The 24,137-nt window shown below is 38.0% G+C and overlaps 1 protein-coding gene across 8 annotated transcripts in view; it reads right to left on the bottom strand.

The window, feature by feature from the left end:
- The window catches only part of ARMC8 (armadillo repeat containing 8), a 118,006-nt gene that overhangs the window by 45,331 nt on the left and 48,538 nt on the right, over positions 1 to 24,137 (bottom strand). For all 8 annotated transcript variants that reach the window (XR_007135360.1, XR_007135367.1, XR_007135366.1 and 5 more), the window contains 7 exons: positions 23,200 to 23,275; positions 23,014 to 23,104; positions 21,207 to 21,267; positions 19,037 to 19,237; positions 16,893 to 16,988; positions 2,088 to 2,170; positions 1,696 to 1,777 (listed from right to left, as the gene is read on the bottom strand). Coding sequence is in view for 5 of the 8 variants with exons in the window: in XM_047783102.1 (XP_047639058.1) it covers positions 1,696 to 1,777; positions 2,088 to 2,170; positions 16,893 to 16,988; positions 19,037 to 19,237; positions 21,207 to 21,267; positions 23,014 to 23,104; positions 23,200 to 23,275 (690 nt within the window). In the remaining 3 variants the exon portion in view is untranslated. The remainder of the gene's footprint in view (positions 1 to 1,695; positions 1,778 to 2,087; positions 2,171 to 16,892; positions 16,989 to 19,036; positions 19,238 to 21,206; positions 21,268 to 23,013; positions 23,105 to 23,199; positions 23,276 to 24,137) is intronic.

The raw sequence follows: 24,137 nt of genomic DNA, 5'->3' as shown, positions 1-24,137 counted from the left end.
TGAGAGGGGTACTGAGCTGAGCAATCAGAGAAAATGGCTCCAGAGAAAATATTTTGGAAGTTATTTTGGGAAATAGGAGAGCATGTTAAAAAATCGTGAATAGGCAAGTTACCGTGTGGTGAAGTGGGTTAAGGATCCAGCACTGCTGCAGCTGTGGTGCAGGTTGCAACTGTGGCTCGGGTTCGATCCCTGGCCCAGGAACTTCCACATGCCATGGGTATAGGCAAAAAAAAAAAAAAAAAAATCTTGAATGGACAAGTTTTTGTTTGTTTGTTCTGGCCAAGCCCACAGCACGCGGAAGTTCTCAGGCAAGTGATCAAACCCACGCCACAGTAGCAATCCAAGCCACAACAGTGACAATGCTGCATTTTTAACCCGCTGATCCACCAGTGAACTCCTTGAATGCGCAGGATTAAGCTTTCATGAAAAAGGTGCAATCTAAGAAGTAGAAAGACTGGCAACCAAAACCCTCTACTGAGGAGAGCACTGGTCCAACCTGGTGACAGGGGCCAAACTGGTACCCATGTCCCACCCTCAACCTCAGTCCTAAAGGCATCCTTACACTTCCCACACTCACCAAGTGTAATGTTTCTGTTCATGCTGTTCCTCTCTGGAAAATCCTCTTGCCTTCCTTGTGCCCTCAAAGCCACTTCACAGTCTTCCTGCCTAAGCCTCTTCTATTTCTACCATACTGAGGCCTTTACTATAACTTGAAATTTTAAGCTGAGGGAAGGAGCTCTGAAGCAAAAATTTTTGGTAGATGTACTGTGCCTGAAGGCTTTCACAGCAGGTACACAAAACAAAACAAAAACCAAAAACTTAAACAAAAACTTCTGGGAGTTCCTGTGGTGGCTCAGTGGGTTAAGAACCCAACTAGTATCCATGAGGATGCGGGTTTGATCCCTGGCCTTGCTCAGTGGGTTAAGGATCCGCTGTTGCCATGAGCTATGGTGTAGGTTGCAGATGCGGCTTGAATGGGCCCTTGCTGTGGTGTAGGCCAGCAGCTGCAGCTCTGATTCAATCTCTAGCCTGGGAACTTCCAAATTCTGTGGGTGCAGCCCTAAAAAGACCAAAAGAAAAAAAAAATTGTGTTGACTGACTATAAGATGTATGCAGTCACTTAAAAAAAAAAAGAGAAAGATGGACCAGAGACCAAGCTGACCTGTGGTTCTATAATGTTTCACTACTAGCAGCAATGTGATGTATACTCTAAGTCTCTATTCAGATTTATTTAACCTAAACTACTCTTTTCTTTTTCTTTTTTTGGGGGGGCCCTCAAGGAAAAACCTTTAGGTCTTAACAAAGAAGTCATTCTGGCGTAGAGAGGCAGGAGGTAACAATTGTTTTTAAAAATATCCAGGGAATGCCAAAAGACTAAGAACAGTTTGTATCTGTGAATGATTGATTCCTTTCCTTTGTATAACTAAAAACTACAAAGATGATTATGGATATGTCTACAGCATAAGACTAGACACATAGGGAGATCAGGTGAGTAACTCAAGTTTTATTGAATGAAAAAAGCCAGGCAGGTACTTCCATGTCACCCATGAGATGCTGACCTCAGAAATATGTTGTGCAGAGTTAAGGAGATAAATGTTCAAAATGCTTTACATAAAAATCAGGCGAGTGCTGTTAGCCACCTCGTTCACTAAAGGCTCTTTGGGGATGGATGTGGACTTGCTGCTTTCTTCTTACCTTCATTAAAGGTTTCCACACAGCGTGATCCTGGAAACTGGTTCGAAGCTGCTGCACAGATCTAGATAAACTGTGCAAACATCTACAAAGAATAATCAAAATTAGCTTCACAAGAAGCCCAAACTTTTACTTTTCAAACACACTGCTTGGCATTGCACAATTACTAATACACACTTGAGGTATATCTACAGACATGGTTAATTCAACTACTTCAGGACTTCCCAGGCTCTGGGGCTAGTTTCTTTGTTAAACAGTGTTATACACTGTATGCATTCACCTGAGAATACTTTCAAGTAACATTTGGATGCTGTGCTTACTTGGTGAAGGTCCGGAAAGGAAAGAGGTTAAAAACATGGCAAAGGATTTTTATTCAGGCCATTTAAAGCTCATACCTGACGGCAGCTAACCGCACCTTGACACTAGACTCAGACAAGCCAGTCACAATTCGGTCCATCATATTTTCAGTCTCAATGATCTGGAGAAAAAGGTTAATGCTGCATAAATAACAACACTAAGATGACAAACTTCACTGCTTGTAAATGCAAGTATGTTAATGTCCATTTTTAAATTTAACGTTGTTTTTAGCAAGAGTTTTTACCTCTGTAACAATGATTTGCAGTGGGGGCAGGCAGCTCATCAGAAAGGTAGGATTACCCCACCAAGGACCTGCCAGACTCAACGACAGGCATAAAGGGCAGGTTATGTTTCTTCATTTATTTTTAAAAACACTAAAGTAACAATGACATGGTGTAAATATCACAGAGGGGATGCATAAACAGTATTGAGAAAAAGCAAAATCAATAACTGAATTTCCATTGGGTTAGGTTCCTGTCAGAGTGAGTTTCTAGAAAATCATGGTCCACACTCAGCCCTTATGAAATGAAATCTGTTGGGTTTCTGACAGAGCCACCCTGTGGCTACGTGCTTACCAAGTAAACCAAAACTAAGCTAAACATTTAGAAAAGGAAAACTTGCTAGCTTTCACTGTAGCACCAAGTCCTGCTACAAGTAATCATTACAATCACAAAGCTTTATTTTTTTTTAATTTAAAAACAATATAGCCTTTGATTTCCCTTCACTACGCAATGTAGAGATACAAAATAGTGTGTGGAAGAAATTAATTTGCGTGGTCCTGGGAAAAACAGCATTTTAGAAAAATGCTAATGCAATCTCAACACAAATATTAACAAAAATACTACCTGTCCTACATGCCAGGCATTGTGCTAATAATAAGCATGTTACACTATGGGACTTAAGGCTTTTGCAGGCATTATTATTCCCCAGCAACATATTAGGAAGTTGAGGATTGTAATCCAGAGCTTGCTTAGTATCACAGAGCTGAGCCTGGAATCAGGCATCAGACTGCAGTCCTTATGCTCAGCCATGCTGGCAACACAGCCCTGGTTATAAAAGGTGCCTCATGCCCATCAGGTAGTTCCCAGGGTGGGCATCACATTAATGGGCATCATTTCTTTCACCTGGGAGATCACCTGGTTGGGGGAATAGGTAGAAAGATCACCTGGGGAGTTTAACAAAGGGCCAGGCCAATTCAATCAGATGCTCTGCAATGGGGCCCAGGCACCTGTGTGTGTATATATATACAGGTTGTGGCCAAGGTTGAGGATCACTGACTCAGACTTAAATGAGAGGAGTTAGAAGGCTGTTCTCAGAATAGGACAAGAAAAATCTCAGGATGTTCAAGCCAAATGTAAAGAGAAGACTATCAGTTATTAAGAATAGGGAACCACAGCGGTGCTGTAGGGTAGGGGGAAGGGTCATTTTCTTAAAAATGTAGTGATTTGCAGGTTCCAAAGTGGCTGAAGAAACAGACTGATCTACTCCTCACCCCAGACCAAACTCATTTCACCTTTACCTCTCCGCACATCCACCCTCTGTCCTCATTGTCACTTCCAGCCCCTGAACACCTCCCTTTCTCACTGCCTACCTTTCTATTTGCCCCTCATGGGCCTTTCTTGCTGACCTGGATGCCCTGCTCAGATACTCAACCTAGGTTTCTTTCCACTGTCCTCCCACCACTCACTCCTACTTCAGATCCCAAACTCTGATATCACAAGAGAAAACCCACCAAACCTGGCTGTCTAATCTCTCAGGGTAACAACCCCTCTTCAGGGGTGCCCCGCTTTGGGTCCACCAGCCTTGTACTCCCCTACAGGAGACTCCCATATTCCTCAGGATGTTTACCTCCCACTTCTAATGCTTCTGACTCCCCTCACACCCTCAGTTCCTCTGTGTTCACCTCATTTTCACAGGACATTGCTTTCTTTTGGGGACAAAATTGCCTCCATTTCCCTCTTCTCTTTAACGTGTCTCCATTCCGCCCTTCTTCTCTCCTGTTATGCTGAAGCTGGGTACTTCCAGCTCAAAGCCCTTCCACCTTCCCCATCCCTCTTTCTTGCATCTTTACTCTGTCCCACTCCACTCAACTCCCTTCCTCAGGCTGCCCCACCTCCCATTCCCACTCCTTTTTAAAAGACCTAAGTGCCTAGACTTTACCTTTTTAAGCTACAGACCTCTCACCCCATCCCTTCCTTAAATGGGCATGTGTCCCAAAGCTCTGTTCATCCTCACTCTACATAAATGACAATGTTGTGACTTCAAAATCAGCCTGATATGGGTGATTCCTTCCTGACCTCTGGCTTCATATTCCCAGGTGCCCACTAAACACAAATGTAAGACCCCTTCCCAGGTACCAAATCCGTACTGATGCACTGTTACATGCTGATCTGAAAGAAAAAAAAAAAAAAAAATTGGGGTGGAACGTGTAATCCATTATGTTTCACACTGAGTTCCTCTTCCCTCCCTAAACCCGTTCCTTCTCTATGTCTGTCTGACTGACTCTGCTAATGGTGTTACAGTTCTCCCAGTCACTACATTTGTGTTAACTTGACACCATCTCTCTCTACAAAGCCAATCAAGTGCTTCTGTACTACACCTTATTCCCTCACTATTCTCACTCCAGTAAACTAGTTAGACTTTATTACTAGTTCTTTGGGATCATAGTGTTTTGCAAGTTACCTAATCTTTTGTGCTACAGCAACTTTCAAAGACTGGTTGGCTGACAGGTAACCTCAACCAAGCACTAGCCACTGTACTTGAAAAAGACAAGGTCAAATCAGGACCTTCAGCATGGGGAGGAAACTGCAACCTGGGGCAAAAGACTCAGGCATTGGGCAGTCAGATGCAGAAGCCTGAAACTTCCTTCCAGTGGCTTAGAAATAACTGCTACTTAAGAATGAAAAGGGATAGCTTGGGAGGAACAGTTGCCTGTACTGAAGGTCATTACATTATCAGAAAATAAAGTGATGGGGGGTGGGGCAGGGATGGGGACAGGGATGGACATATAATTACTCTCTAGAAACTGAGAGATACTATTAGACTGGCTCCAGGTGTCCAAGAAACCTGGGCACGGGAAAGAGACTTGAAAGAGGCTTCTGGATGATATTTACCAGCCACATGCAACCAAAAATGTGAATCTGCCAAGATAGGAGGAGAGATGTAGCCATCGTGTAGGCATACAGATTTGCTCTATACTTTTCTGAGCATCTCTCTTGACCTCTGTGGGCCTTTGGTAAAATGAGTGGATAAAGCAATGATTATTTTACCTCCAACTCTTTGCAACCAGGTAAATACAAATTGTGTTAGTCATTTGGACAAAACTATGTTGTTCAGAAGTGACATGGGAAGCAAGGTTGGTCAGAAGAGAGTGGAGATAGTGCAGCAGAGGGGGTCAAAATCAGGGAGCAGGCAAGGAAGAAAAAGGGCACAGCACCTATTTACACAGCCACATCTACTTATTCAGCAAATATCTCAGTGCCCACTGAGTTTTAAAACTTGAGGATACAATGATGAGGGAGTGCTCTTATTCCTGCCAAACTTAGTGGGTTTTGATTGATTGATTTTTTAAACTTTCATTTTATTTTTGGCCGCATCTATGCCATGAAGAAGTTCTCAGGCCAGGGATCGAACCTATGCCACAGCAGCGACAATCCACTGAGCCACTAGGGAACTCCAAACTTACAGTGTTGAATAAGCAAGCACAATCAGCTGTTTAATGAGTGCCATGGTACTGAATCTAGGTCAACAAGAGCACTTTAGGAATGACAGGGGCCATGGAGCTTAAGACAAAGAGAATAAGTACCAAGGGTGAGTAGGAAAATCATCCATTCTCAAGAACGGGGTGGCGTTTTCTATCGGTTGGGAAGTGGCCATTAATGACCTCACCAGAGAATGCGCAGGCTCAGGCCAGAGGACACTGGAGAACTCTGTTAATGGTCAGTCACTGCACCATTAGAGTAGAGCTTTGAGCTTTCTTTCAAGTTCTCTGGGCGTGGGGTGGCTGACACTTTGGGGATGGAGCTAGAAAATCTTCTGATTTAGGATATAAAACAGTAGAACTATCTGGAAGGTGACCCTTTTTAGGTCATAGTCCATCAAAATGTCTGCAGTAGGACACCCAGATTTGTAACCAAATTTGTTATAGATGGACTTCAGTACTCCTGCTAGGATTCCAGAAAGCACACTACTTGAGAGTCTCATCTGTTTTCTCTATTAAGATATCAGTTGGGCAGTAAGTGGGTGAAAATGATGCAAAATCAGAATGTGAATCTAGGATTCCAATCCAAAAGAGTACCCTGAGAGGCTGTGTGAATGAGCCACATGTACTAAGCATCTATACAGGGATAAAAGGATCATCACAGTAAATACACTGACTAAAATGAGGATACAAGTATGAATAAGAGGCAAGAAAAGGTTTCGAATCAAATCCAGAGAGAAAAAAATGTTCACGTCAGCTGGGAAGGAGTTAGCAGTAGCTGCTGCCACAGCCCTCTGACCCATGTGAAGGTCTAACAGAGCACTTGATAGCTTCTCTGACCTGGGGCTGGAAAGCCAAGCACAATACAACATGTTCTTCAGGGTGCCTTTCAACAACCAGTATCATGCTGTAAGGCCTTGATAATGATAGACAATCAAGCCCTTCCTCCGCAAAGGATCTTCAGGTCTTTCTAGGATATAAGAGCAATGCCAAGTGGAGCCTGAGGTTGTTCTGCCTCATGGTTTTCGTTGGAGAATCCTCAGCCATAGCTCAGCAAATATGCCGTGTGGCATAGCTTGTTGAGTCAGCTTTAAAATAGAGGAGAGAGTGAGTGTACCAGCCAGAGAGTGCACTCTGTTACACAGACACTGTGCCTCGCCAGGGGGAGTATTAGTGATGGACTGAATCCTCAGAGCAGAGGAGCCATCTCTTTTTCTCTGCTCTTCTAGAGGACTGGGTTGTACATTTAATTCCAGAATTATCATATAAAAAAATGCCACACCTTAAACCATATTTTAGGTCAACAGATTAGGCATTGTGTACCTTGCTGCTGGCATCTTAATGACTACATGCTTTTGCTAAGCTTTTTTTTTTTTTTTTTTTTTTGATCTCTGGCATTGCAGTTGTAGGAGGAAGTGAAGATCTATTGGAACAGGATCTGAGGACCCTGTCTTGGAACAGGAGACCCCTTGTGGGAGATCAGGGTAGTCAGCCTAGAGGATCATGGGGAAGATGCAAAAACCAGGTAATCCTAAGGCAAAGGTTTACAGCACACATGAGAATATTAACAAGATAAAAGTGGCCTTGGCTTATAAAGGAATTTCTTTGCCCTCCAAGACCTCTAGTGGATCCATAACTGAGTTGTGGCCAAGTCATACACCATCTTTTCCTCAGAAAACTGAAAACCTGGACGGGTCAGAGAGTTAAACAAAATAAAACAAAGTAAGACACTGCTATTTTTTCCAGCATGACCCAGGATGAAGCATTTTCCAGGTACTACAAACTTCAGAACGGACTTTGAACTGTAATGAAACCAGATCAAGCAGAGGATTCTGGGAACTGAAACCATGCAGATTCTTGGAGTCACCAAACTTCTCAGACAATTCAAAGCAAATGGGCTTTAAGTCAAGGGAGCTGGATTTTCTTAATGTCATTGTTTATGCTAACATGCATAAATCCAGGCAAATGCAATTTAATTCCTAATGGGCTTCTGTGAAAAGTTCCTAGAAAGACTTCCAACAGAGAATAAGACAGAACTGTCCAGAAAGGGTGAAGACTTGGAATCTAACTTTGTAAATCAGGAGAAGTAGCCATCTAAGATCTAAGACAATACGGTACCACATCGAAAGAGTCTAGTTAAAGCAACAAGAACTAAGCAGCCCAGCAGAGTGTGGCACACGGAAGTCAGGAAGAAAGAAGGTCTGGCAAGAAAAAGGATCTACAAGAGGGCCTGAACTTGACAGGGGTAGATGGCAACACTTCAGTCTCATAAGAGTCCAAGCAGATGAGACCCAGGGCATCCACTTGAGTCTTTCCTCCTTGGGGCCACTTATTTAAGGCCCTGCCCCTTACCTAACTTATCATTTTTTTTTTAAGATGAGCTCTATGAATACGAGAGCAGATGACAGTGCAGTTGACTGGTTTTGGAAATGAAGTAGAGCCTGGGAGGAAGGGGGAGGGTTAAACACTAGAGTGAGATAAACAGGTACAACCAGTTTATCTGGTAGACTGACTAGCTTCATTAGGGTGCTCGGGAGGGATCTACCCCTAAAAATGGAAAAACCAAACTCTTCCTAGGTTTTAGGAAGTGACCATACTGATTTTTCTACAGAATACTTAACTAAGCCTGGGAGCAGTACACTTCACTTTACAAGTGGAGGACAAAGAGGAATGGGTTCTTATGGTGGGCATGTTTTTAAGCTTCCATATTTCATTCTTCCTTTTAAGTCTTTTTCAGTGTATTTTCAAATTTCTACCTCAGGACCTTTTTTTTTTTCTTCCTAAGAGCTGGGAAACTTTATTTATGTTAAATGTTTAGAAGAAACACTCAAAAGTTCTAAACTTTCCTACACTTTAAGGAAAAGTGGGAGAACTCTCTTCTCCTAAAACCAAAAATATAAACACAACATGTGAGAAGTACTTATAATGTCTAAACCAATCAACACTTCCTCTATCAAAAAATATTTGCAAAAAACAATTTCTATAAGAGTTCAATTTGTAAAATTCAATCATTAGCTTAACGGCAGAATAGAACTTGAACAGCTGCTGAATTACAGTCTTTTACTTTAGCACATAAATAAAACCATTATAAATGACTATTCGAACAACAGTACTAGACACTTCCCCCCTCCATCTCTTATTGTTTTCCAGTGATGTGAATGATGTACTGCCCCCAGAAACTGTGTAACACAACTCCACAGCAATTTAGTGCCTCATTCCTTAGCTACTTTAAATTGTAAGCTCCCACAAGGTACACATCAGTTTTCTGCTTCAGTCCAGAGCACACAGGAGGAGGTATATCATAAATGCCAAATGAACAAATGGACAAATGTGTCTTTTCACTCACAAACTACTGATTTTCTGAATCTGACACTTTGCAACCACTTAATACAAACTATTAAGACCTCTGAATTCACAGCATTTTCAACTATTCAGACTATCACACATTCTCCTGTGAAATTTCTTGCCATATCATATCATAATTCAGCTCTAGTAATGGTATTTAACTTTACATGAGTAAAGTAATGAAATGGTTTAATGGCATAGGTTTCAGAGTCAGAGACTGGGACATGATGTAGGGGTTATCACTTACTAGCTGGGTGGCCTTGGTCAAATTGCTCATTTCCTAATTTGCATTAGCCATCTTACAAGGTTGTGTAAGGTTTAAAGGAGGTAACGTGCTAACACCGATTATTAGCACAGTGCCCAGCACATAGTTAAGTGCTCAATAATTGGTAGTTAGTTCTATTAAATTCGGTTTCCCAAAGAGACTATCTCTTGACATAAATATCTGAATTACATGATTTTTACATGCCCCATACCACCAACACAATGCTTTGTATATAACAAAGGATGAATTGATATTTGCTTAAGAAGGGAACTGGGCCTTAATTTTCCTCTTTGGCATGGTGAAAAATCTTATTCAGGCAACTCTGCTCATCAATACACAGAATGTACTAACATTTCCTACCATAACCAAAGCCACAGTTATCATCCAATTTGTCTGAGGTCCGTTATATGCCAAAATCATTCAAACAAGGGAATCAGCATGTAGGAAGGAATCCAGTCATACCGTCAACACTGGTATAATGCCTCCCTTTCAGGAAGTCAGACAACCAACCTCCCCTCCCCTGGCTGTGGTAGGGCCCCATTTCTTTCTACAGTCCAGTATGAAGAGGAAAATGGGAAAAGCAGTTTTTTCACCAAACTGGTTTCTGATCATCTCTATTTAGCTATGCAGTTTTAACACAGAGTATGAAAGAGAAAAAAAACTTTATGGACACAAATTCAAACTTAATTTACTTTTCACATGTCAGAAAATAGTCTTCTTTTGTTTTTTTCCCCTAACCATTTAAAAATGCAAAAATCAATTTTGGCTTACAGGCTAGAGAACTATTACACAGGTAATAATTACCCATAGGATTTAGTTTGCTGACCCCTGTACTAGCACTTTAATCATAGAAAAGAGTATAGCAATGATCCTGGTTCTTCATCACAAACACAATCTTTTCTAGGTCTACTATTCCACAAATACTACATCATCCCAAACATTTCATTTGTTTCTAAATAGAACATTCTTGAAAATCCAACTAAGTCACTAATTTTAGCTCTACTGATCTAATATAGACCATATTTTAGCCCTTTTCTTGGCTTATAAGACATCTGTCTTAATTAGATTATAAATTAATGAAACAACCAATATGCACTTCCTATTTAAAAAAAGAACAAGAATTTTTCAATGATTTATGCAACTACAACACCACAAATAATAGTGTAACACTCAACTTTATGTCCCCATTTAATGAAACAAAAATTACTTGATTTTATAAATACCTCTATTCTGTATATAGCATTATCACTCTCAGGTTTGCTTCTTTCAGTATGCTGAAGGCCAAGGATCTCAATACTGTGGGCAAGTGGCAAAACCTGGTGAACTCTTTAAAAATACTTACCATCATGAATCAATGCTGCAGAGTTCATTTAAAATTCTTTGGTAGATTAGCTTTCAGACGATAACTAACAATTTAATCACAGACTAAGTCAAGGAATTCTGAATTCTGAAAGAATTTGTTGTTATTCAGTAGCAGAATCAAGTCCTGAAGGGTGCTACTTCTGTAGTACCGTTGAAAACCTTCGAAATGTTCAAGGCATTTGTTTCAACATGTCAGCTAAGGCTCAGAAATAATTCTTTGCATCTGCCTGATTTCATGGCAGAGATAAAATACAGAATTTTGACAGTGTACTTTTGAAATGACGATTCAGAATTATTGAACTTCACAAAATATTAAAAAACATAAATTCATGGTACAATTACACTGTTACACAGAGACCAACTCGTAATAAAATCAACCTATAACAAATGATTAAAATGTTCAGTGAAATACTTATCAAATTTTTGAGGTAGCAGAAAGATATTTTTAAAACTGACCTAATTTTACAAATCATATAACTTCAAAAACATTGATTTACATTTGTTCAAAATTTGAACTTAAGTGTTTGGGATATGGCTTCCTATGAATGATGACCCTTTGGAGAAGTGACATCTATGGCAATCATAGACAGTAGTAAGTAATATTTAGATAAATGAAGTTAGATAGAATTTGGTCTCCTCACTTTTCTCAAGATATTCACCACCTATAATATTAACAAACTATTGATTTATATTGTACATCCTATTTAACTCCAAGCAAAGCAAAATTATATTTGGTGCTTCAGAGGGCATGCCATAGCAACAAAGAGTTTTGAAAAAAAATATTTTAAATATATTTTAAAATGTAATTATAAGAATAAGAAGACATCTTGTCATCAATAAAAGAGAAACTAAAGAAAGATCCTATGCTTCAGAAGCATAAATATTCTTTTTACTAGAATGAATAACTATTAGTCTTGGAAATTTGTAACATAAAATCACTGTCTTCACAGTAAACCTTTTTTATTTGTGCCCCAACATTGTTCAGCTTTTCTCCTAATACACTTAAAAATATATGTTTATTTTTAATCTTCTAATGTATTTAAGATAGTCTAATAAACACTTCCATTTATTGAGTACCTACAGGCACCACACTAAATATTTTAAATATATCATATCTCAACTTTACAATGTCCTTGCAGATATAACTTCCTTTGCTGGGAAAAAGAGGGTAGAAGACAAAAATTCTCATTCTTCTTTATTTTGCCTTCCTTGTCTTATTTTTCTCTGCTTCTATTTCTCAAAAAAGTTGTCCAGAAAAAATATTTTTTCAGTTTAGAAAGATAAAAATCCCACCCTTGGCTACCTTCCTCATACATGTCATGTAAAAACCACTGTAACTGGTTTCTTCCCCCCTACAAGGAACAAAAACTTAAGATTTTATGTTTTTGATTCTTGAAGATAGAAAATATTAAAACATTAAATTATTAATTTTCAAATTGATTTAAGGATAGATCTATTGATATCACCATGTCCATTTTAATTAGTAATTCTTTGAGCCACTAGTAAATTCTTATTGGCCATTCTTTACTTTTCTCTGACTTACTGAGGTTTTATTATAAATGCAGAGTATTAAGGCTGTGTCTTTATTGCTCTTAATCTCATCTTACTGTTTCCCCCCACACTCATCTGACAATGTTTACACAATGCAGGCAATTCAATCAATCTATGTTGAGGTGTTATACTACTGACTTCTATTAATTCTGATTTTCCTAAAAATCTGACATTTATTAATCAGGAATGTATTTTATACAGGTGCATATCAACCTAACTTTACAGAATAGGTTGATTCCTGAGAATAGGGCTAATTTCTATAAATCAAATTGTACTTTTATCCCTAGAGGAAAAAAAACTGGCCCAGAGTCACACTCAAAAATGCTATATATTTTTAAATTTCACACATTTAGAAAGTAAAAAACTAAGAAATAATAGTAAAAATTATTTCAAAATTAACAGGTATATACCATAAAACATGTCCTTTTTGCTTTATATCAAAGTAAATGGAAGACACGCCCTTGGGATTGTCTGCCTCTTGAAAATGTGCATTTCCTACACATTCTCTATGCCAAGTATAATGAAACCTCTTGCCTATATGATCAGATGTGGGTTTCCTTTATTTTAAATCTCCTCTCTTCACATACTCATAAAATTGATGGTAAAGTTATGAAAGTTCTTAATGCAGAGAGGCCCATATATAATGTAATTAATAGTGCTTAACAATGAAATTTTGCAATATGATTCATTTATGCACTTGTTTGCCCAGTCATTTTTTCCATTTATCCATTCATTCTTCAAATATTTATTAAGAGCCAACTATGCACCCAACAGTATTATAGATGCTGGGAATACAGTGAGGAACAAAACATAAAAAAAAATTCCCTGCCCTCAATGAGCTTACATTCTAGTTCCTCAAAAGGGATCTCCAGCTAAAATACAAGTTCTCAAAATCCAAAAGGAAAAGCTCTCTGAAAGATTCCATTAGTCCAGATATCTCAAAGGGGCAAAGGCTACAACAAGTACTACAATTCCACGTCATGTTTTATTTTTATCAAAAATAAAGATAACATCCTGTTAAGTTTACTAATTTCCTTGAATTTTAATTATATTTAAAACTAATTTTCCTCAATTTACACTTTCTGATAAATTCTACAAAGCCCCTTAAACAAAGTAAAACAGAGACAATCCTTTTAAATTTCCAACCTAATTGATGATCAGCAGGTACCGATCAAGTGATGGCCTTTGTAAAAGCAATTCTTTGTTATAAAACAATCAGCTTCGTAATAACAGGACCGTTTGCTGCTGCTTAACCATCTGAATGGGATTCTAACTGAGATGCCAGTACCTGAAATAATTTGTTAGTTATTTTAACTTCTTTGTTACTGTCCCTGTAAACTGAACTTTTGCTTTTGAGTCAGCATTAATATGTGATAATAAAGGCTATCATTAGAGACCAGACTTTCCCCCTGGCAGAGATTACAGCTAATTTTTACCTGGCATTGCTGTCAGTGCAATTACTGCTAATGTGCTCTGGGCCCTTCTTTCACTGAGCTCTGAATGCCTGCTCTGCCCTTGCTTTTCCTAACCAAAATTCTGGAATTAATTCTAAGTTTAATATGGCCAGGCCACATCTGGTGTCAAGCTGAGTGGTCTTTCATCTTTCCTTGGGCTTCTTCTCCCTCTTCATGTCACAGCCAATAGTAATGTTTTTCACTCTCACCACAGGGCTCTTTCCACCCTCTTTGACTGACAGGACATCACAGGAAATGAGGAAATTTGTAGGTATGCCACAGAATGATAAAGGATGCCAAGCTAGGAATTAGAATATCAACTTTGCTCTGCACTGAAGGATACAGAAAGATCCGGGCATTTTAAAGAAAATGTCATTCTATGATTTCTGCATTTCTACATGTATCTCTCTGTATTCATTCAACAATATTTACTGAGTGTTTATGAGGTTCCAGGGACTGTTACACAGTTGGTTTCTTTAATGGAAACACACCAACACTGCTTCAAAACAGGACCGGTAGATCTCCGACCTATAGGTCATATTCAGTCTTCAGCTGAATTTTGTGTGGCCCAGAGAGAAGGTACCAAGAAATGAAATCACAGCAGGCCTTTAAAAATCTTTAGAAGTAGTAAGATAGAGTCATGATTCTATGAAGAGAGAAGGCCTGTCTGTCTTTCTCCTTTACTGCTATATATACCTTTCATTATCTCTCTTTGCTCTAGTTTTGTCTTCTTAATTCTGCCTCATTTCCTTAACTGGTCATAAGAGGGCCATGGGATATGTTATTTCTTGTATTTACTGAATTACATCCCCATTTTCAATTTAAAAGGCAAATGAACTGAACACTTCACATATTTTTATCTTGAGACAAACAAAAAGCCTTTTTGTTGGTTTTGTCTAATGCGGGGTGGGATGGAGGGGGTGGGGTAGAAATTGCTATAGTCCTTGGAATTTTTTTCAGAGATTCTCCACTCATTAACTCAGTACTGAAATTCCATCTTGGCAAGTATAAAAACTGCATTAAAAAAATAAAACAATAATAAAACACTGTTCTTCAGGAAACTACACCAAAAAAAGAAATACAAAGTTCATTAAGATATAAGTGAAAAAGGTAAATAAATATCCCATTGAGAAAGTAAATGAAAATCTATCCAAATAATTATTTCAACAAAAAATAGAATAGAAATAAATGCATTCAAAAGAGTTATTTATCATTTTTATACACTGAAAATAAGAGTTCTCCACTCCTAAGAACCATTTTTATGCAGATTTTATCACAAAATTATATTTTCCATTTTACAATTTCTCTCTTCAGTAGTTGCTAGGAACTGTAAACTCTTCACTTAATTTCCCAGAAATTAAATATCTTCCTAAAAACTCTATATAATCCCCATTATATAAGCATATCATAGTATCTTTTCTTCAGCACACAAAAAACTATAATAATTATAACTTATTCTTTATTTGTCATCTTTCTACAGAAATTACCATGAATAGCCTTACCAGGAAATTATACATATTATAAATACAAGTTTTAATAGACTACTGATCATCAGACTGTTATGCTGCAAGTATTTCTAGAACATGATATCACAAATTAAAGTCATTAATTCCAAAACAACAGTTTATTAACAAAAAAGTACAAAGAAGTACAAATGGACATCCTATTTCCCCCCCTCCCCATTATGATCCAACTATCTATCTCCCTTTCAGTCCATGGCATGGCCTTCTTGAGCTAAAAATGGGTAAAATACTTCTCCTCTCCCCAGTGGGCCCTAATAACCGTCCCAAAACAAATCATTACGTATTTAAGTTATACAGTCCATGTCATTTTTAAAAAAATGTTGTATCTGTATGAGTTGCCATAAAAGCCTCTTCCCTTGCAATACACCACGTACCTAAACTAAATGAAGCATATGAATATCAATATCCATAAATCATGTGTAGACACAGGGAATATCATATCACTGATAGGTCTGCCATGAAGTAACAGTTTAAAAATGAAAGCTTAGAGGTGTCAGAAAGGATTTTCAGGTACTTACTAAAACACTTCAAGTCAAAAACATCTTGTTAACTGAATTAAACTGAGGTACATGAAAAACATTCAGCTTAGTTGTGTTTTCTGAAATGATTTTAACTCAAAGCTACTTGTATATATAATCTTACTGCTGTTGATCTCAATTTTCTCTAAGAACAGTTCAATTTATTTCAATAAACCTACAGTTAATTCCATACTTCTCTCTCTACAAGCCCAAAGCACTTCTCTAAATCATGTTAAAGTCCCAATACTTCGTGATTTTTCTCACAGGGATCCTTATAGTACCAATACAGGATGGGGAGATTTAGTAAACTGCCATGTTCAATAAATAATGCACGGTTTGCTCCTTCTGCTATGGCTCACCAAGACAGAACATATGAATTAATTTACTAGTGTTCCTAAAAGTCTTGTGTATAATTTATTAGATTATATACTTTTTTTTGAGTGATAAGCTTCAGCTTTCTGGTTTGTGGAGGGAGCCAGATCAGAGCTTAGCACTATACTTCCTGTTTAGAACTAGTCTTATAAAGAACATGAGCTCAGTGTTGGACTAGGCTGTAGTAACATAAGGTGCTATACCAGTGACACATTTTTTTGGAAGCTGGAAAATTCAGATGACCACTCACTAAACATAAAATCATTATTCCACAAAGATTTTATTCACATAAAACTTGCACAGTAGCAAAAAAAAATCAAAACATAACTAAGCCACATATCAAAGAACAATATACAATAGAGATTTGAATTTCTCAATGGCATTGGAAAGTATTTCCATAAATAACATTTACAATTCTAGTGTTAGGTCTTTCAAGGTGTCTGAAGCTTCACAGTGCTAGAATTGATTTTTATCAGAACACATGCAAAAATGTGCAACATAATAATCCATATTAATGACACAAAAAAGCACGCCAGTTATTTGCCATTCCAGCACGGCCATGCCACTCTATGTTCTAAAAACAAACAACCCCCCAAATCCGGGTCCCATTCATTCTTCAATTATGCCTTTAGTCACTCTGCTTTATTATATTCAAACAGTCACTGTTAGTGCTCTTCACCACGACTTTCAGGTTGACGTCACTCCCTGCCTGCTGGCTGTCAGGACTGGGGGACGCCCCTCTCCCAGACTCACCTTCTTCCGGATGTCTTCATCGTTTGCTCCAAGAGAGGCATAGAGCTTGAATGCAGCCTGTCGAAGTTCATGAGCATGCTTTAAGTCATGATCAAGCTATGGGAGGGAAAAAAAAGACATGTTCCAACCCAGTCCACAAATGAAATTTTCAATAAAACTAATCCAGCAGAGTTGAAGGAAAAAACTCTTTAACAGCTATTAACATATTAGTGCTGGTTATTTTAGGGTTCTACTCACATGACTGAGACCCTGTTGTGTTTGTGTCAACACGACCTGGAATTCTTGCGATCTGCTTCTGCCTAAAATTTGACACTAGTATATGAAAAATCTTTGCGAACCTTTGAGCCCTAAAAATTCAGTGATTCTCAATGGTGGCTTTAGTGTGGCACTGATGCTTGCTTACACCCGTCTGAAATGCTCTCCTCAAAAGTCGAGGCACACTGAGGCCTTTTTACCCCCAGAAAACAGCTGATAACTTGAGTGCTACTGTGATAATATTTTTAGGTTTTCCCAACATTAAGAGTAGTGCTAGCATAATCCCAGTATTTAAAAAGCTTTTAGAAACAGGAAAACCTTTGTAAAAATCCTTAATAAACAATAGATCATGGTAATCATTACAACCTATTAAAGCTATCTGAGAATTTGTTCAGGGGGCTTTCCAGGGGATAAACTCATTAAAATTACTTACTGATATGAAAGAACGCTACCTTTTCATATGCATAATTGGCTTTCTTAGTTATCAATTCTTCCATATACTTATCATCAAACTACCACAAAAAATGAGAGGTATGCTCTCAGGACAATTTCAGTGACTAAATAGAGTAAAAATACCAGGCATAGCAATAAATAATTTTATAATTAAGAGCTATAACTTACTCATCCAAATGATTAAAACTTTTTCCAAATGAAGTGCCTTGGAAAGGTTCACCTTTATGCAAACTTGTAGGTGTTGTTCACAATATTCTGAGACCTTCTTTTGAGAATTCCTAAAGAACTGAGTAGAGTACTAACAAGAAAACCCTGACAATGATGTATTTTCATCAATTTTGTCTTTTTTAGGGCTGCACCCGCAGTATACAGAAGTTCCCAGGCTAAGGGTTGAACTGGAGCTACAGCTGCCAGCCCACACCACAGCCACAGCAACATGGAATTTGAGCCACGTCTACAAACTACACCTCAGCTCACAGCATCACCAGATCCTTAATCCACTGAGTGAGGCCAGGGATCAATCCTGCATCATCATGGATACTAGTAGGGTTCATTACTGCTGAGCCACAACAGAAACTCCTCCAAAAATATTTTTGACTGAAGCAGGCACTGATGGATTCTGGGAGGAACCTCCCAATATACAACACTCATTTTGATGTGTAAGTTCAAAAATATCTGTTATGTCTTTATTACTTTCCAGTCAAAACATATAGCAGAATACTGTCTTGGACTAATACACTATTAAAAAAATCACATATTTATTAACATATAAAAATTTCTTTCTTATGAATTTAGTATCTATACTTGTATGTCAGAAGTCACTGGATAATCTATCACCAAAAATAAAGATGATGAAACAACTAATATTCAATTTTAGAACACCATTTAAAAATTATTATTATTCCAGTTTTACTATGATGGAAATAAAATGGAAAAACTAACAGAAGGGTTAATCTATATAATAGTTAAATGATTTGCACATGCATAGGCTGGAAGTTTGTATGTTTCCTCACTCTCATGTCCATCAAAGTGTTCTATCTGCCTTGCTGGGGTGGTCAGCTAAGGGTGTTCATGAGGCCATAGTTAGTACTCACTCATATATCTTTGTACTGTGAGGTGTGAGCGAGTAGCCAGAGGGAAAAGAGATAAGACAGCAGGTTCAATATAACCCTTCACTTCTACTGGAAAAACAGTACTACTGAAGGAAGAGTAGAAACATAACTTCAAAATATAAAGGGCAGTGAACATTATACAAATGTCAATGAAGGTTATTTTAGGCCCTTTCTGAGACATCATCTGCATTACCAAAGGCATAAGATTCCTTTATCTAAAAGGGCTTTGAACTACAATTATCCATTGGTTCAAAGTGATGAACAGTAAGAAAATCTTTTTAAAAATCCCTCTCTTGAGCTGCTGAAAAGGAAAAGAGAACATACCCTTTTAATATCAGTGATGGCACTCACTGAGCTGGGATACTTGAAATAGTCCGCAAGCATGGCAATGAGGTGATCAGTAATGCTAGCGATTCTCTGGAGCTCAACGTCTGGTTCGATCAGATAGGCGAGTGTCTCAGCTCCTTCAACTCTCTCCTCTAGTAACCTCTCCTTACTGCACATTCGAACCAAACAAGGCAATGTCTGGAATGTAGTGAAATTAATTATTTGCTTGTTGGTAAAGGCAAAAGCATGATGGAGATCATACAGTAACTAAATCAACCCAATGGTTTTTACTGGGAGTCATGTTTGTGACCAAATGTTTCAACAAAGACTTTCAGAGTAAAAGGTTTTGTTGGAATGCAAAAACAAACAAAATTCAGGGCATATTAATCATTTATGCTGGCACATTAAACTCTAATTGTACAATCAAAGCATATTAATGCACACTCTAATGAGGCTTCAGTGATGGATAAGACTGAAGCTTTTTTGTATAACCTTACAAAAGACATTTAAGAATTTCTAATAAATCATTTCTGATGCTTCTGTCCTATCTATGTATTTATTTACTTAAAAGACATCCAACAGTTTAATCAGGAATGATAGTGCCTTAGAAAAAGTATGCTATCTTTTTCTTAATGAGTGACATGGCTGGGATGACTTTTTTTTTTTGCTTTTTAGGGCCATACCTGCAGCACATGGAAGCTCCCAGGCTAGAGGTTGAATTGGAGCTCTAGCTGCTGGCCTATACCACAGACACAGCAATGTGGGGTCCAAGCCATGTTTGCGACCTACACCACAGCTCACAGCAATGCTGGATTCTTAACCCACTGAGCGAAGCTAGGGATCAAACCTGCATCCTCATGGACACTAGTCAGGTTTGAAACCCGCTGAGCTACAATGGAAACTCTCATGGCTGGGATAACTTTTAATCTTTGTTTAGAGATTAATACCCACAATTGTAAAACCAAAATACGGCTTTAAAAATTCAGTGACCGGGAGTTCCCGTCATGGCGCAGTGGTTAACGAATCCAACTAGGAACCATGAGGTTGCGGGTTCGGTCCCTGCCCTTGCTCAGTGGGTTAACGATCCGGCGTTGCCGTGAGCTGTGGTGTAGGTTGCAGACGCGGCTCGGATCCCGCGTTGCTGTGGCTCTGGCGTAGACCGGTGGCTACGGCTCCGATTCGACCCCTAGCCTGGGAACCTCCATATGCCGCAGGGGCGGCCCAAGAAATAGCAAAAAGACAAAAAAAAAAAAATTCAGTGACTTTACCATTACTCAGATTCCATCAGTTCTATAATCCAAGTGGCATCAATCACATTTCCTAGGTTCTCCAAAGAACTCCTTGGAATGACTGATATCTACTAGTCCAATATTACTTCTGAGGTCCTTGAAAAATCTTGGCACTGGTCTTGGTAATTTATCTACATTAGATTCTCCATAAAAATATCCTATTTTATTTATATTTCTAAGGCTGATAAATCCAGTTTAAAGGATAATGTGGAAATAGAAACTGAAATGTTAGAATTATAGGGAGCCTTTCCACTACTGCAGTGAACTATGCTCTGTTCTTTTCTGAATTCCTATTATAGCTTTACTTACTACGTTATTGTTCACACTGACTAAAGGACTACCTAACCTGAATTTTAAATATTTTTACAACTTCTATATCCTTCTGATTACTATAAAAATGAAAAAGATTCGACAAGGAAAGAATTACTTTCAAAACACATCAAACACCAATTTTTTTCTTTTTAGGGCTGCACTGGCAGCATGTGGACGTTCCCAGGCTAGCAGCTGAACTGGAGCTACAGTTACCAGTCTACGCCATAGACACAGTAACGTAGCATCCAAGCCGTGTCTGTGACCTACACCACAACTCATGGCAGTGCTGGATCCCCAACCGAGTGAGGCCAGGGATTGAACCCTCATCCTCATGGATACTAATTAGATTCGTTTCCACTGTGCCACAATGGGAACTCCCCAAACACCAATTTTTTAAACTACCTGTCATTCCATTGAAAAGCATGGTGTTTTAATATTATTTTATGCTATGTATATATACCATAGTGACAAGTGTGTAAAAAGAAATGGGAGTATCAGTATTTATATTCAACACTTATATGACTGGATAATTCTCACATGTTTTTAGAAAGAATTAACTAGCTCACCTTTAATACAATACAGTTGTCATCTGTCCGAATTGCTCCAGCTCTACACATGTATGTTAAACTGGAATAAGACGGCAAAAATTAAGTTTTTGCTTGTGTTTTAAAGCTTAAAAAACAAAAACAAACAAAAAACTTACTTGTCTTTAAAATTTTATGAGCAAGAAAAAAGAACTACTACTCTCACTTATATTGAGGAAGAAGGTTTTGATACTCCTTTATTTGAAGTTCTATTAATTTTACTAGTCAAAGAAAACTATCTAATATATGTATACAGTAAACTACATATTTTTAAGATACCTACAAAATTATTTCTCTACACTTTTTGTTTGAAATTTTCTGTAATAAAAAAACTTAAAATAAAATATCTAAGTTTAATTGAAGTTAAACTGGGATATTCCAACTTCAACAGCAGTAGTACAAGTATCACAGAAGCAGCATTTAACCTGCAACATTTAGAGCTACCCCTAAGATATTAACTAACTAATCAAAGGTTAGGCTTTGAGAAATAGTAAATGATTTGGTTCTACTGAAAAACAATTTATCCTCACAATTATATCCTGCTTTGAAAAAGAATAAAATTACTTTGTACTCCCTAAGCAGGTACTGAACACTATGCACTTAAGAAACAATGAATTTCCTTTCTGAATTGGATTCCTTTAGTAAGCTGGAGAAGAAAAAAAAAACTAGAACACTCCATGTTCTGGCTTCTAGAGAAAGCTATAAACAAATTGATAACATTCTTTACTTGTAGGAATTGAATTCATTATAGCTGTCATCATTATCTTAAGGTTTATGACCACATTGTCAGTTCCACGAGAGCATTACCTTACCAACACAAAGGCATATATTCAGTCTTGAAGACAAAAAGCAGACGAATAAAAATACAAATAATGAAAACAAACAGAAAACAAAATTCATGATGCATGAGTAATTCACTGAAAACTCCTCATTCTGGCCAAAATGTTAGCTTTTTTTTTTTTTTTTTGCTGTTTTAGGGCTGCACCCGCAGCATATGGAGGTTCCCAGGTTATGAGTCGAATCAGAGCTATAGCCACCAGCCTATGCCACAGCTACAGCAACTTGGGATCCAAGCCTCATCTGTGCCCTACACCACAGCTAACAGCAACGCCAGATCCTTAACCCACTGAGCAAGGCCAGGGATCAAACCCGTGTCCTCATGGATCCTAGTCAGGAGAACCATAGCTTCTTAAATACTAAACTAAACCAGTCATTTAGCACAGAAGCCTACACAACAGGTGCTAAATCGATAGCATATTTGCACATTGATAATTACAGAATTAACACCTACTGAATGTTTCTATGATCCAGAAATTGTGCTAATAAGAACTTTAAGTAATTATTGTATACATGGTCATATCTCTATGGGGAATCTTCATTTTTCTAAAGACAAGGAAGTCACATTCTCCGAAATCATGTCTTGGTCATTAACTTCAATTAATTCTCACTATTTCTATACTTTAATATTTTCCTGGCATAATACTTAGCTTAATATATGTTGCTTAAATCTGATCTGTTTTATTTCAATTGAAATACAAGGAAAAGGGAATGTAATGAAATAATTTTCTGTAGACAGTCTTAGATGTTATGAGAGTTCTTGTCCTGCACGCTACTAGCAGTAAACCAAGTACACCACTTACATCCATTTAAGAAAATGTGAGATAACTCCATAACTTTCAAATTTTAAAATCCCAAAAGAAGATGGGGATTGAAAGTGAGATAATGAGGCTGTCCAAAAAATATTCTAAATTGATAAAGCACTCTTTCTTCCCATTGGCTTGATTTTTACCATTTTGCTGAGGTGAGCTGCATCTCAATAGGCTTATCCCTCTGTAACATCTTCACAAAAATTTGTGGTAACAATTCTCCATCAACCAAAACTAGAAATAAAACAAACAATAAGGATTAAGCATTCTTTAAATCTACAAAGTTCATAAATTAAATCATGTAGGTGTCACTGAAAGTTCCAGCCTACCATTTACCAGGGTCATCGATACCTGGGGGTTTTCAAAAGCTAAAACTGAGAAGCATTTCAGTGCTTGCATTCGAACCTGTAAGAATAAATGAACAAAGCATTTACATTAATTTTGCAAATATGAATTTTAATGTCTCGGGATGTAGACTCTTCTGAAGAAATAACTATTTAAATCTGCTTAAAGTACTAGAGGAAGGACTCGAGGGAATTAAAAAAAGACCTTACTTTAGTAAGTTAAAATCATAAAATGTTAACATCAATTTTGATGAAACAAAAAAGAAAAATCAGTGAAGAAGCAGCAACTAAAACTGAACTAGGTAAATCCTTAATCAAATTTAAAAGAACAACGTAAAAAACACAATGTTGGTAATAAGGCAAAGGGAAGTTAACAATAATTAACTACCAATTGCCTTTCAAGTGAGACATTTCTTTTTCCCAAATTACAAACCAGAGAACTGAAGAGAAGACATCCCCCCACCCCAAAAAAAGAGTACTCTTGTAGTTGTGATGATAGAGATAGGGGTGTGGAAGAGAACAAGAGAGGACAGAAAGTTATAATAAAAGTTTGAAAAGGATTGAAAAAGGACTAATTTAATTTGCTTTTTTGTTTTTTGGGTTTTTTTTGCTTTTGCTCTTTAGGGCCACATCCACGGTATATGTAGGTTCCCAGGCTAGGAGCTGTAGCCGCTGGCCTACGCCACAGCCACAGCAACACCAGATCTGAGCCGCGTCTGCGACCTACACCACAGTTCACGGCAACGCCAGATCCTTAACCCACCCAGCAAAGCCAGGGATCAAAGCCGCGTCCTTACGGATCCTAGTTGGGTCGTCCACCACTGAGCCGCAAAGGGAACTCCAATTTAACTTTTGAAATACCTGTGAATTGTGCTACTATGCCTCAAAACTAGGTAACTGGTCTGGGATGATACCAAGGGCCC

The sequence above is a fragment of the Phacochoerus africanus genome, chromosome 1 (assembly GCF_016906955.1).
Source record: "Phacochoerus africanus isolate WHEZ1 chromosome 1, ROS_Pafr_v1, whole genome shotgun sequence".
Taxonomy (NCBI): Eukaryota; Metazoa; Chordata; class Mammalia; order Artiodactyla; family Suidae; genus Phacochoerus; species Phacochoerus africanus.
The sequence above is the reverse complement of the archived record's forward strand: the minus strand, read 5'-3'. Positions and strand labels throughout refer to the sequence as shown.